Genomic DNA, 12,917 nt, shown 5'->3' with positions numbered 1-12,917 from the left:
ATTGTTGATTTTGAGTTGAGATCAGGATTGACCCTTAATCAGTTTACTAGATTGTTGATTTTGAGTTGAGATCAGGATCGACCCTTAATCAGTTTACTAGATTGTTGATTTTGAGTTGAGATCAGGATCGACCCTTAATCAGTTTACTAGATTGTTGATTTTGAGTTGAGATCAGGATCGACCCTTAATCAGTTTACTAGATTGTTGATTTTGAGTTGAGATCAGGATCGACCCTTAATCAGTTTACTAGATTGTTGATTTTAAGTTGAGATCAGGATTGACCCTTAATCAGTTTACTAGTTTGTTGATTTTGAGTTGAGATTAGCCTGATTCATCCAAAATATAATCTCTATTCTGGGCCCTAGCACCATTAAAAATGATCTTAGATTAATTGATATGCAATTGCTGAAAAAATAAACAAAGTATTTCGTGTTGAAATATCTTAATGTATTTGAACTAAGATATGGAATTTTAATTTTGAGAGTAATTGATGTTGATATCAATTACATTTTGATATATGAAGTAATCTTTTTGGGACTCATATATGTTTTGTCTTCGTAGGAGATGATTTGCCTTACAGTTATTGGTATAATTATGAATAAAAACTAATTAAAGATATAACTTGAGGTATCGGACATTTATTTGATAATCCCTTTTTATAGTAACGCTGCCTTCCTGTGATAAACTTCTTTCTGAAAGAAAAAAATAAGCACATAATTAAAACTTGGACTCCAAGTAAAGTATTGATGTAAACACTGATACAGTTTGTTCTAAACATTGATACAGTATAGATGTAAGCATTGATACAGTATACATGTAGATGTAAACATTGAGACAGTATAGATGTAAATATTGATACAATATACATGAAGATGTAAACATTGGTACAGTATGGATGTAAACATTAATTCAGTATATCTGTAAATATTGATACAGTATAGATGTTAACATTGGTAAAGTGTAAATTTATAAACATTGATACAGTATGGATATAAACATTGATACAGTATAGATATAAACATTGATAGAGTGTAAAGATGTAAACATTGATACAGTATGGATGTTAACATTGATACAGTATGGATGTAATTATTGATACAGTATAGATGTAAACATTGATACAGTATAGATGTAAACATCGATACAGTATGTATATTTACCTGTCAACACAGACAGCGTCTACAGTGAGGGTCGTCATACTTGATACAGGAAGGGTGACAGTCATGTCTCATCGGGGGACATTAGGCTGTAATATAGAGAAAGGATTTAGTGGACAAAAAAGCAGTGTAGGCTATGATAATAATATAAGTAGTAGTTGACAAAAGAACAGTATTTAAAAAAGGTCGGTAAACTGTAGCACATGTAGAGAAAAAAAGACAGAGGTTAGACCATGAAAGTGACAGAAATGAAGGTCGTTTGTAATAAAAGTCATGTTATTTGCAAACGTACAGAAATGACTCTACTCAACGTCAATACTCACCACTTCCTGTGTCAGTAAGCACGCGCCCGTTGCTGTAGACTGCCGAACCACCACTGATACCATAGGGAGTTCCCCCGCCCCCGTGTGTCAAAGAGGTACCAGATCCACCCCCGACAGTAGACCCAATGTTATAATAGGATCCGCCACCGCCCGTTGATCCTATAGAGTAACTTGATCCGCCCGTCAATACACCCAGGATGACACCACCGGAACCTTATGAATCGTAAAACGATAATATATTTTCCACCACAGATAAACGTCTTTTTGAAATTGTTTGAGATAAATTATTAATAGACCCTTACTTATCAGTGCATCAAATGTTAACAAAGGTTCTATGACGTCATTACCTGTGACGTATTGACTTGAGCCGCACGTGTTGCTGTTGTGACACTTGGTGTTGGTCTGAGTCTGAGTGACGACCCCCGTTTGTTTCTGCGGAGGCGGTCTGTCCACGTAGATAGGGATCCCCATGTGTTCTGTATCCGGGACTTTTGAGCCGCACGTGTTACTGTTGTGACAGCCCGAGGTTTGTGTGACCAATACGGTTTGTGGGCGTGGCCGGTCTACATATACCGGGATTCCGGTGTGTTCAGTCTCCGGTTTCTGTACATACACTGTCTGTGTGGAGGGTTTCTGTACGTAGTAGGTGTGAGGTTTATTGCAGCCATTGCAGTCTGTGGACCCTGGCAAATATTGATTATAAAATAAACATGTCTATTAGTATTACAATAACTATCGTTTTCTTTACTGTAAGAAAAAAGAAAAAAAAATCAATACAAAATGAACATTTATTAACAATACCAAATATGTCAGTAATTTAATTAAATGATAATAGCTAACGTTACATATTTTTGGATTTACCTTATAAGGTAATTTGATGTGACGTCAAGAACATGACGAAAAAAACCGATGTTGCACAGCTTTGGTTCATCGTGTTATAACACGCATACAAAAATACAAAAAAGTAAACGTATTGAAAATACATAGCAGGACTAGTTTTTATTAAGTCTTAACGAGGCCGAGTACAGAACGAGTACGCACGCTTTCGCGCAGCGTTTCATTGTATTGTGACGTCTTCTTTTTGCTTGGTTGACGCCATGGCGTGATAGTTTCAACTGAAATATTCAGCTAATTTGTTGAAAATGGCTCGTTTAATGCGTAAAATAAATGTTATATTGTGGAATAAACATAACTGTTTCGAAGTATAAGCTATATTTGGGCTCGAGTCGAAAGCGTGAAGTGGGTTCAGCAGGCCTAACCCTCTGTCACGTTTTCTTAACCCGCCTAAATATAGCTTAATTCATATATTTCAAGACAGTTACCATGTATTTTATATTAATGCCCCTTAATATGTGATGTTATATTTTTTTCTATTACTTATATATGTCTGAGTGCTTTAATAATACTATAAAGATCACCTTTTCCGCCTTTCTCAAATAAAAAAATAGCCATTATCTGACAAATCTGGGAAATTGGGCATACAAAAATCAACTTTGATAAGACCCCTGGAACAAACCAGGCGGTAAAAGGTTTTTTTTATTTGACCATTTGATGCCTTTTAGCAATAACTTTGATATGTAGAACAGAAAAAGAAATCCCTAGGGCAGAAGTTTAAAAACATGTGCAAAATTGATACATTTCAAGCGAAATCCCATAGGGTCCTATGTTAAAGATTAACAAACTTTGAGATGACCCCCTAAACAAACGGTGTGGTAAATGTCTTATTTTTTAATCTTAAAATAATAATTATATAAGAAGAAATTCAGGTAAAAAATTTCATTAAAAAATCTAGGGCAGAACTAATTAGACCCGGCCTCGTTAATTAAGAATTAAAGCAAAAGTCAGATCTACCTGTGACGTATACAGCCTCGGTCTGGGGCCGGGGTCTGACATAGGACATCAACTGGGGTTCCACAGGGGGCTCACAATTGTAACACTCGTTCGGGTTTTTGACGTAAACAGTTTGAGTTTGTGGTCTAGGCTTGACATATGACACCATCTGAGGTGTGACGTCACAATCATGGCACTTGCTCCCTCCTGTGACGTAAACAGTTTCTGTTTGTTTTGGTACTGTTTGTACGTACGTCACTGGTTCGGGTGTACGTGTGAGGAAGTCAATGTACTCGCAATCAATGCATTCAGCTAGAACAACAAATAAGTATCATTTATTGTCAATTGTTTTTGACGGTGGGTACTTTCCATGTATAATGGATCGGTTTGTGAAACGTATTAATCCTGACGCTTTTTCTTCTATACATTGCACTAAACGTTCACACACTTGCCCATGTGACTTACACGTGGTCTGGGGCTGTACGTATCCAACTAGACATTCACAGGTGGGACATCCGTCCACACCGCACTTGTACCCGACCTCACAGGAAGTAGGACAGCTGAATGACGTCACACAGTCAACCTTGTGTTGAATGACAACCTCATGTGTGGAGTATCCTGTCCAATCAAAAATATAGATGCATAAAGATAAATACAAGATTAGATAGTGAATGAAATAATTGTAAAATGGTATAATCCTTCATTCCAAAAATTAATGAAAATTGTATCATTTTCTAATTTTTCTATACATGTGTAGACGCATTTCAGAATTTATAACAAGAAACGACTGATGTTAATGAAAACGGCGACCTTATAATATATTCTAGTAGATGGTGCCTGTTTGGGAGGGTAACTGTTGAAATTGACTCCCCTCTAAAACCATTGTCAACCGACACGTCAGACAACATGTGTACAGTCAGGGTGTAATCAAATGCGAGCAATGTTAACTTTTGTCAAGTTTTATTAAGAGAGTTGTCATTTACCTGAGGGTATGGCACAGTCACACGTGGGACATCCGTCTGTCCCACACTTGTAGCCTACACTACATCCATAGCTACACACCAAACTAGGGCAGGTCAAGGTCACTATCTGCTGAACTACAAAGGTCAAATGCTAGGGTCAGACAGATCTCGTTATGATATAATTTTCGAACTACTAGTATGAAGAAACAATGAACTTCTGTTATAAAATCATACAGTACTATTTTAATACTTTGAATACTGGTGCAAAGAAGCTACATTACCTTGTGGCTGAATAACTTGAGCTACAAAGAAACATCTGGTTATTTTTGATAAAAAAAAATGTTGATATAAGACATATTTAAAGTGCCCTCTCTAGCGAAAAAAAAACTAGCGTTTTGTTAAGATTGATCTCATTTTATGTTGTCAACGTGCGTTTGACTGTTTTAAGATTTAAAGTCACCTGCTAGTAGTCATGACTGTGTAAGACTAATTTAAGGCACAACTAATTTGCTACAGATGACCTTTTATGAAAGTCGTGAATAATTAGATATATGTTGCAGATCTGTAGCTACATGGAGAGGAGAGGATTAGAGTCGACAGACCGTCTATTGATCTATATCTAATTTGATACCACGTGACTTACTGTAGGTGACTGCCGGTTTGACGCAGATACACGTGCCACACCCGTCATGCACGCCCCGCCTCCCCTATCTGGTAGTGAGTTCCGCACGTCTCCCGACACGTCTGTTCTACTCGACACTCCTTGGGCGGGGACACAAGGTATGTGTTGTGGGAAGATGTTGCCGTGGTAACTTGTGTTGACGGTCGGCCACCCGATACAGTTCCACCTCCCCCTGGCATGGTGCCGCCCCCGACTCCGCCCCCTGAGATGTTGGAGCCGCCACTAGAGGTGGTGAACGGGGTGAATCCGCCATTGACGAAGTTTGATCCACCCATATATCCACCTCCTCCACCGCCAATGGAAGATCCGCCCACTAAATTATCATTCACAAATTAATTTCGTTTATAATATAAATAAAATTCAGAGAAAAAAAATCAGCATTACAAACCTAACTAGACATGAAACAGAAAGGAAGAGATGCTGGTGATTTACAACTGCTCTGAAAGTATTTGGTTGTATATATATTTGAAACAATGTTTGAATGAGCTTATAAAAAAATACAAGGATTTATTTACAGCAAAGATGACGTTTGATTTGTTGACAACATGCCGAACAGAATCCCTACAACAAACCAGTAAGGAACATGTACTGGTTTACCTGATACCGGGCTGCAGTCACAGGACGAACATCCGTCTGATCCTAAAGGACCAATCCTGTACCTCCCTTCACAAGTTGATTTGCATAGCTCCACCCCTAGACAGTCTGTCTTAGTTCCTGGTCCTTGATTGACGTGAGAGAAAGCGGCTCCGCCCATGGAAGGCATGCCGGACATGAAAGAACCGCCTGACATCGCCATCATTCCGCCGCCTAATTAAGTATCAATTGCACCGCCATAAATCCCCCCAAATCATATACTTCTAGTAGGTATCAATCATTTATTGATCATACTCATCATACTCTTTGATCAATAATTATGACAAAAACGAACTAAAATGATTCTTAAAGGTATTGATATAATTTACCTGGACCACATGGACAAGATTGACAGCCAAACTCATCAACCATTAGACACCATTGGGGACACCGTACACGTCTCAGACAGCGGGAGGGGTTAAACACGGAGGAAGGGGCGTGTCCTCCCATCGCCCCGCCCATCGCCCCGCCCCCTGGGCGCGGACCTCGCATCCCGCCCCCTGGGCCCATTGATGGGGCTGACATCGGCCCGTGGGACAAGACTCCTCCCATTGGGCTGCTGTTTGGCCCCCCTCCGTGGAAGGGACCACCCCCTCCCATCATAGAGGGAGACCCCCGGGGTAAGTTAAATCGTTTGTGTTTGTTGTTATGATGGCGGCTTCTGATGAGTTCTTTATCGGGTTCACTGAGTGTGGAGTGTAGGACTACAATGTAACTATAGTGTTTGATAAACTTGTCCTAACGATGCCGTTATTTCATGCATTTCTTAAACATATAAAATCAGAGATATAAAGTTCGCCAATACAATGTTAAATTCAAAATGTAAAGTCTTAAATTAAAGTAATTTTAGTTGTTTGTATCTTGGTTTTTTTTCTATTTTTTTTAAATCGTCTAAAATATTAATATTAATTTTTTTTTATTTCATAAAAACAAAAGAAAACTCAACATCGAAAACATCAGGTTCAAATACTGGTAACTTAGCTTTAATTTTCATATGACGGTGGTTTATCAAATCAACAACACAACATAACTGTATGCACTTTTTTCTCTTTATCTTTTTTGCCTCAATCAATTTTTTTGTTATTCTAATGACATTGGAAGTTAAGCTTTATATACCGCTATTTTTTCTTTATTGGATCAGAAAATATTATATACAAATACATCATGCAAGATATATATATTGATAACATTGAACTAACAGTGGACGATTTATCAAAAAAGAAAGTTATAGTGTTCTTACCTGTTGTAAAGAAAATATACGCAATAATTCCAGTCATTGTCACATTGAATAAAATTATATTTCTTTTTTTTTAAATAAATTTTCCAAAAAAAAAATATTTGCTTAATAACTAGGCCTAGAAGTGTTCTAACAAGAAGTAAGAAAGCTGCGCCTGAAGAAAGAACAATCGATATAATATACTATCGTGAGTGGAGATACGATGCATGCGCTGATTAAACAGAATGACTTCCGTTTTATCTCCTGGCTTGATAATTCCTTGACCAAACCGACAAGGCGACAGGTGACGATCGGATGGACCGTACCTGAGCTGTAGACCCGCACATTGTACACACCGAGGCAGTAGCAGGTGCCCGGGCAGTCACTGCGTGCCAGTATTTACGGGATGTCACTATAACATTCTACACACAATAGAAAGATTAATAAATTCAGTAACTAAACAGTTTGTTTTGATCACCATTTACGTCAAGGGGTATATCTTTTTCTCAACGTTTGATTGATTAGAATAAATTAAGTAACAGTTCAATAAAAATGCAATTTACAACAAGTATATACAAAGACATGATGATACTCTACACCAGATACACTAAGGGATGGTACTCTACATTAGATACATCAAGGGACGGTACTCAATACATCAGATACACCAAGGGACGGTACTCAATACATCAGATACACCAAGGGACGGTACTCTACATCAGATACACCAAGGGACGGTACTCTACACCAGATACTCCAAGGGGCGGTACTCTACATCAGATACACCAAGGGACGGTACTCTACATCAGATACACCAAGGGACGGTACTCTACATCAGATACACCAAGGGACGGTACTCTACATCAGATACACCAAGGGACGGTACTCTACTTCAGATACACCAAGGGACGGTACTCTACATCAGATACACCAAGGGACGGTACTCTACATCAGATACACCAAGGGGCGGTACTCTACATCAGATACACCAAGGGGTGGTACTCTACATCAGATACACCAAGGGACGGTACTCCAGGATACATAATTTACATGTAGGTCACTTGCATAATTCTGAATACGTCAGTGATTGTCTTGCAAGACAAACATTCTCGCTGAGCATATTTTCACGTTTTAAACGCATACAGATACAAATTCAGAACATTTACTTCTAATTCAAAGTCCAGAACAGACAAGTACATGACATATTATTATAATTAAAAGAGAGACATAATATTATAATTAAAAGAGAAAGACATGCCAAAGAATAGTGTAAAAATTATTTAAGTATAACAATTACAGCAATTGACAATGTTAATTCCAACAATATTTCACTTAAAAGGAGTACTATAGCATGTTTTCATTGATAAATTTGCCCACAAGGTTAAGTATTCCCTTGTCTTTAAGGTTAAGTAACCAAAAAAGTTATTGATCATTATCTTATGCTGAAATGTTGGGAATCTGCTTTTAATTAACTGCTTTAATTTGCTTTCAAACGAGTTTTAGACTAAAAAGCAGATAGCATCATTTTAAAATGTAATGTTTTAATGTGGTTAAATTGTTTTAGAGTGATTTCGGTGATTGAAAATAGTTACCGTCGCCGACAGCTTACATTGCTTTAACATCTTAATTAGCATTGTTGTTGAAAGTGGAGGGGGGGGGCATACTTTACCAAAATTTTAGATTTGCAAAACACTGCGCCGATCTTTGAAATCCTAAAACCTGGTACCCTTATAAATGTTACCTGTAATTTCTACTTACTTGAGAACAGTGTGTGTGTGTGTGGGGGGGGGGGGGGGGGGGGTCCGTTGAAATTTATTTTTTTTTATGTAAATTTAAGGGGAAAAAATACTGATTTTAAAGAACATGGGGGTAGCCCTACCCCTTTAAACCTTCAAGCATATCTTTGTTTGTATGATGGTTAGTGACATTAGTAGGCGCTGGCACGATAAAGGACCTCTACAGCTCAAAGTCAAGAATTCACATAGGTCTTAAATTTAAGGCGTGTATGTTTAAAGTACAACATAATTAGAAAATATCAATCAATATATGCATTTTATTCACAGGCACATGACGTTAAAATTTTTTGTCATATTAAAACAAAGGCGTGTATTATTAGGTATAGGGTATTTAGGCATTGAATCATTATTTTTTGAAAGATATAGTCTCATAACTGCAGCGGTGTGTGCATACAAATTGAGTAACGCGCGCTAGCGTGTTATGAAAATTTGCTTGCACACACCGAGACTATATCTTTCAAAAAATAAGGATTTAATGCTTATATTTACATTTTTTTTTACCTTCTTGCGTTGTACGCAAATGCCAATTATACCTCAAATTACTGTATTATCCTATGGGTAAGTTCAAATTAATGGAAGAGCCACAGTAACAGCCACAAGCGTGATCTTTGATTTTCGCTTGTGACGTTGTATTTATCAGCGTTCAACGTTGTGACGTCACAATTAAAACTCGTGATTTAACCTTTTAGTACCCTGTCTGTGTTATTGTAGTAGCGTTTTCTTTATATATGTGTCCTTTCTGATATATTTCATTTTGTCAAATAAAATATACAACATGACTAAGTTGTCATGTGCAAATTGTGATTACCAATAATCTAAATTTGCACATGACATATCTATAAATGAAAACTCCACGTCTCAGGTTCGATGGATTTATTATAATTTCATTATGAACCCTGTAAAAGGTCAACAATAGCGTATAAGCATTCATTATAACAATAAACATATTATATTAATACAATGACATTTTCATAGAATTATACATGAATTAATTTCTTTAAAAGTTGACAATATATACTGAGTAAATTATGCAAAAGAATCATAAGAGTTATTCCCCTTATATCAAAGTGATATACACGTATAAATTTATATAAGAACTTGATCGTTGATAAGTTCACGTACACAATCATAAATAATAATCATATGAGTTATACAGCTCTTATTCATAATAAATATAATACATACTTCTATACATGTATACCTGATTATGGATCAGGGTTCCAATTAGGTGTATGGCCCGATTAATGGGTGAAAATACTGAATGGCCAATAGCCCTATTAATAAACATATAAAACCGATATACAAACTTCATATACATGTACTTTGATTCAAACAAAGTTTAATTTGATCACTACTAAGTGAAACTCGGTATATTGCATTTAAATTACATTAACAGTAAGAAACAGATTAATTAATGGAAAATAAAGACTTAGTATGAAAAAGAAGTCAACTTACAGTCAATGTCCTGGAATATTTCGTAATTAATTAATGTAAATATATATATATAGTCAAATAACCCAGGAACCAAGATTGACCTCACAACTGACTGAAAATATTTCTCGCTCTGACTGACCAGTACCAAGAACTTGGCGGGAATCTCCCTCAACCAATGAAAATCAAGGATTTCAATAGCTAGCCTCAGGACTTATATGAATAAGTAAAATAAAAACCAAAACTATTGTATGCTTTTATTAATTACGGAAAGTCATCGCGGATATTCAAAACGCGAATTGTAGAAATTATTGGTTGCATTTTGATATTTAATCATTTAAATAAAAACAAATTAAAAAATGACACTCTACCACATTATGGTGCTATATCTGCAGTAGCTTTACATGCAAAATATACGTGGAATGTAAATATTTCTTTTAATACAAAAAGTTATAGGCCTAACGTCCGGTGCCTGGGATTGTTTTGTACGTAAAATGCACGTACATGTATTACGCAAATATTTGATTCAATGTATACAAATCAAGAAACAACACGTTGTCAGCGACAGCTATATATAGCTGAGAATCACTGTGTGAGAACTTAATTTTCGCTTTACTTTTAGCAGAATTCCTCGGTTATAATGCAAAGCCTTTCATTCACGGTTCAATGTACATGTATAAGCGGAGGGGGCATGGTGTTTCAGACCCAAAGTCTTAAAATTAAAAATAAAAATAACTTATTAAATTAGTATAGCAAAGCTACCAAAAACCGCCAAACAAAATACCTCCCCACCTTCCTGAAAAAATCTAGCTCCGTCATTTCTTCTTGACACAAAACACACAGTAGGTCAATTCATTTAATTTTGTAATCCTTCAGATTTTGTTTTCAAAATAGAATGATGTCGATTATTTGTTTCAAGGACCCCCCCCCCCCCTCATTTTCAGTACCATATATGTTCAAATACATTAATCCATTAAAATAATTAAATTAGTTAATTAAAACACCTTAACTTGTTCACCATTCTATCAAAGATCTTTATTGGTGGGTATCCTTTGTAACATAGGAAAACGGTCTAGGAAGTTAAACAAAACATTTTGTTTATGAATATTCATCGCCCAGTCTTGGTGATTGTCCATATAATACATGTATGTTTAATGAATGATGGCGTTTCTTATATAGATTGCGTCTATATAATGGCAGTTTGAGTTGTACTTAATATTTGTAAATTAAAGTGTCATCCAGTTTTTTCGTTTATAATCTGATTTCATTGATTATTTTATTTTGTGTAAAAAGTGCGTGTATATACCGAATGTCCATGACATTTTGTTATGTGCCTGTCTTCAGTTCAACAAGTGCGATGATTTTGCTGCTGAAATAAACACGGTTTCCGGTGTCGTCATCGTGACTGGGCAGCTATGCTAGAGGTAGTAGGATTGCCGTCCAAAAGACGAAAACTTGTTATTTCACAAACGCATAATGAAATTTGACATGAATTAATAAAAGAAAGCACATATAATGAAACTGACCAGTAGATACACTTGAGTTGTTCTCGCCAACGTTTCTGCTAAATATGTAGAAATGTAGAAACATCTTTCCCAGGCACGTAGCATCCCCCCTCCCACTTTTTTGCACAACATTTTTTTTTCTTAAATTTACCTACAAAAAATTGAATTAACATCGAGTTGGCCCCCCCCCCACTTTTATGGTACCCCCCCCCCCCCCACTTTTATGGTACCCCCCCCCCCCCCCTCCACCCCAACCACGGATTAGGATTTTCAGGGTTTTGGAAAGTAACCTTTAATTTTTTTTTTTTGGTTTTTTTTTTTTTGCTTGTCAAGATTTTTTGGATAAGTTTGGCCCCCTCCCACTTTCAAAAACGATGCTATGTGCCTATTTCCTCAATGTTGACATTTTTTTAAATTATACATGTAGATCTAAGTCGTTTGTTCAGACACAGACCCCCCCTCCCCTTTAAAAAAATATGTTTAACTTTACTTTGAGAATATTTACGTTAAGTAATATAAAGATTAAATTAAGTAATAATGAAAATTAAGTTGACCGATTAATACATTAAAAACTAAATATTCGAACAGCGTTTTCGGTATATTCATCATCTGGGACCGAAACGACTTGGGGTCGAAACGTCTAAGCATCGCTGTGACGTATGTCGAACAGACGATAGACAAAGGGAAGACCCGAAGAGGAAAGGAAAGTTTATTTCTATTCGTTTAGATGATTGTTCCCCGTGAAACAAAAGGTTTGTCATATCATATATTCTACAATGTAGTCTACTTCGTCAATATACCATGCCAGTGACAATAGTATGTGAGTTAAAACGCGATATATTTAAAAATCAACTAGGCCTATGTAACGTTACATATTGAAATAAAATGGCTACCCGGAAATCATGTCATTCATGTACAGTTGTTTGACCAGTTCCGAATAGGGTATAGATTTGGAGGTGCTGTAAATGTTCCTGGGTGTTATTTTTAGATCTAATTTTTTGGCCGATATACACCATATCCCTGCTGATATAAATGCAATATTACTGTATTTAATTTTTTTAAAATAAAATTTTATTCTAACAAATTACGTGGGAAGCCATTTTACCAGTTGCGAATAAGCCGATGGGTTCCGAATAACATAACTGTTCCTATACATATGGAATGTAGATAAAAAAGTTTCGGTCCTAAAACTATTGATTGACTTAACCTGTTGAATAACAGGTTTAATGCAAACATCTCAGTTATTGGTATTTTCTTAACAATACAGTTTGATTTGCACGGAAATGACAGACAAAATCACCGTAACAATAATTTAGCCTGGTTTCTAACACCTTGTCGGAATACAGTCGCAGCCCCTCCACTTATCATTATTGTGGTACAAT

General features: G+C 36.3%; 2 protein-coding genes across 4 annotated transcripts in view; one reads left to right on the top strand and one right to left on the bottom strand.

Moving 5' to 3' along the window:
* Nucleotides 1-12,917, top strand: part of LOC117684008 (uncharacterized) — a 92,211-nt gene that overhangs the window by 65,422 nt on the left and 13,872 nt on the right. For 2 of the 3 annotated variants that reach the window (XM_066076052.1, XM_066076048.1), the window contains exon 1: nucleotides 11,875-12,287. The exons of the other annotated variant lie outside the window; for it this stretch is intronic. The gene's annotated coding sequence lies outside the window, so the exon portion shown is untranslated. Of the gene's footprint in view, nucleotides 1-11,874; nucleotides 12,288-12,917 lie in introns of those variants that run through there. 3 annotated transcript variants of the gene reach the window in all.
* Nucleotides 1,312-7,292, bottom strand: LOC117687338 (uncharacterized). Its single transcript, XM_066078678.1, has 11 exons — nucleotides 6,828-7,292; nucleotides 5,917-6,291; nucleotides 5,552-5,761; nucleotides 5,013-5,267; nucleotides 4,916-4,924; nucleotides 4,554-4,574; nucleotides 4,294-4,407; nucleotides 3,776-3,928; nucleotides 3,332-3,622; nucleotides 1,828-2,163; nucleotides 1,312-1,693 (listed from the first exon to the last, which is right to left on the bottom strand). Exons 1-11 carry the CDS (start codon nucleotides 6,862-6,864, stop codon nucleotides 1,470-1,472), a joined length of 2,025 nt encoding a protein of 674 aa, XP_065934750.1. The 5' UTR covers nucleotides 6,865-7,292; the 3' UTR covers nucleotides 1,312-1,469.

This window comes from Magallana gigas, chromosome 1 (genome assembly GCF_963853765.1).
Source record: "Magallana gigas chromosome 1, xbMagGiga1.1, whole genome shotgun sequence".
Taxonomy (NCBI): domain Eukaryota; kingdom Metazoa; phylum Mollusca; class Bivalvia; order Ostreida; family Ostreidae; genus Magallana; species Magallana gigas.
Note: the sequence above shows the minus strand (reverse complement) of the source record. Positions and strands in the feature narration are given on the sequence as shown.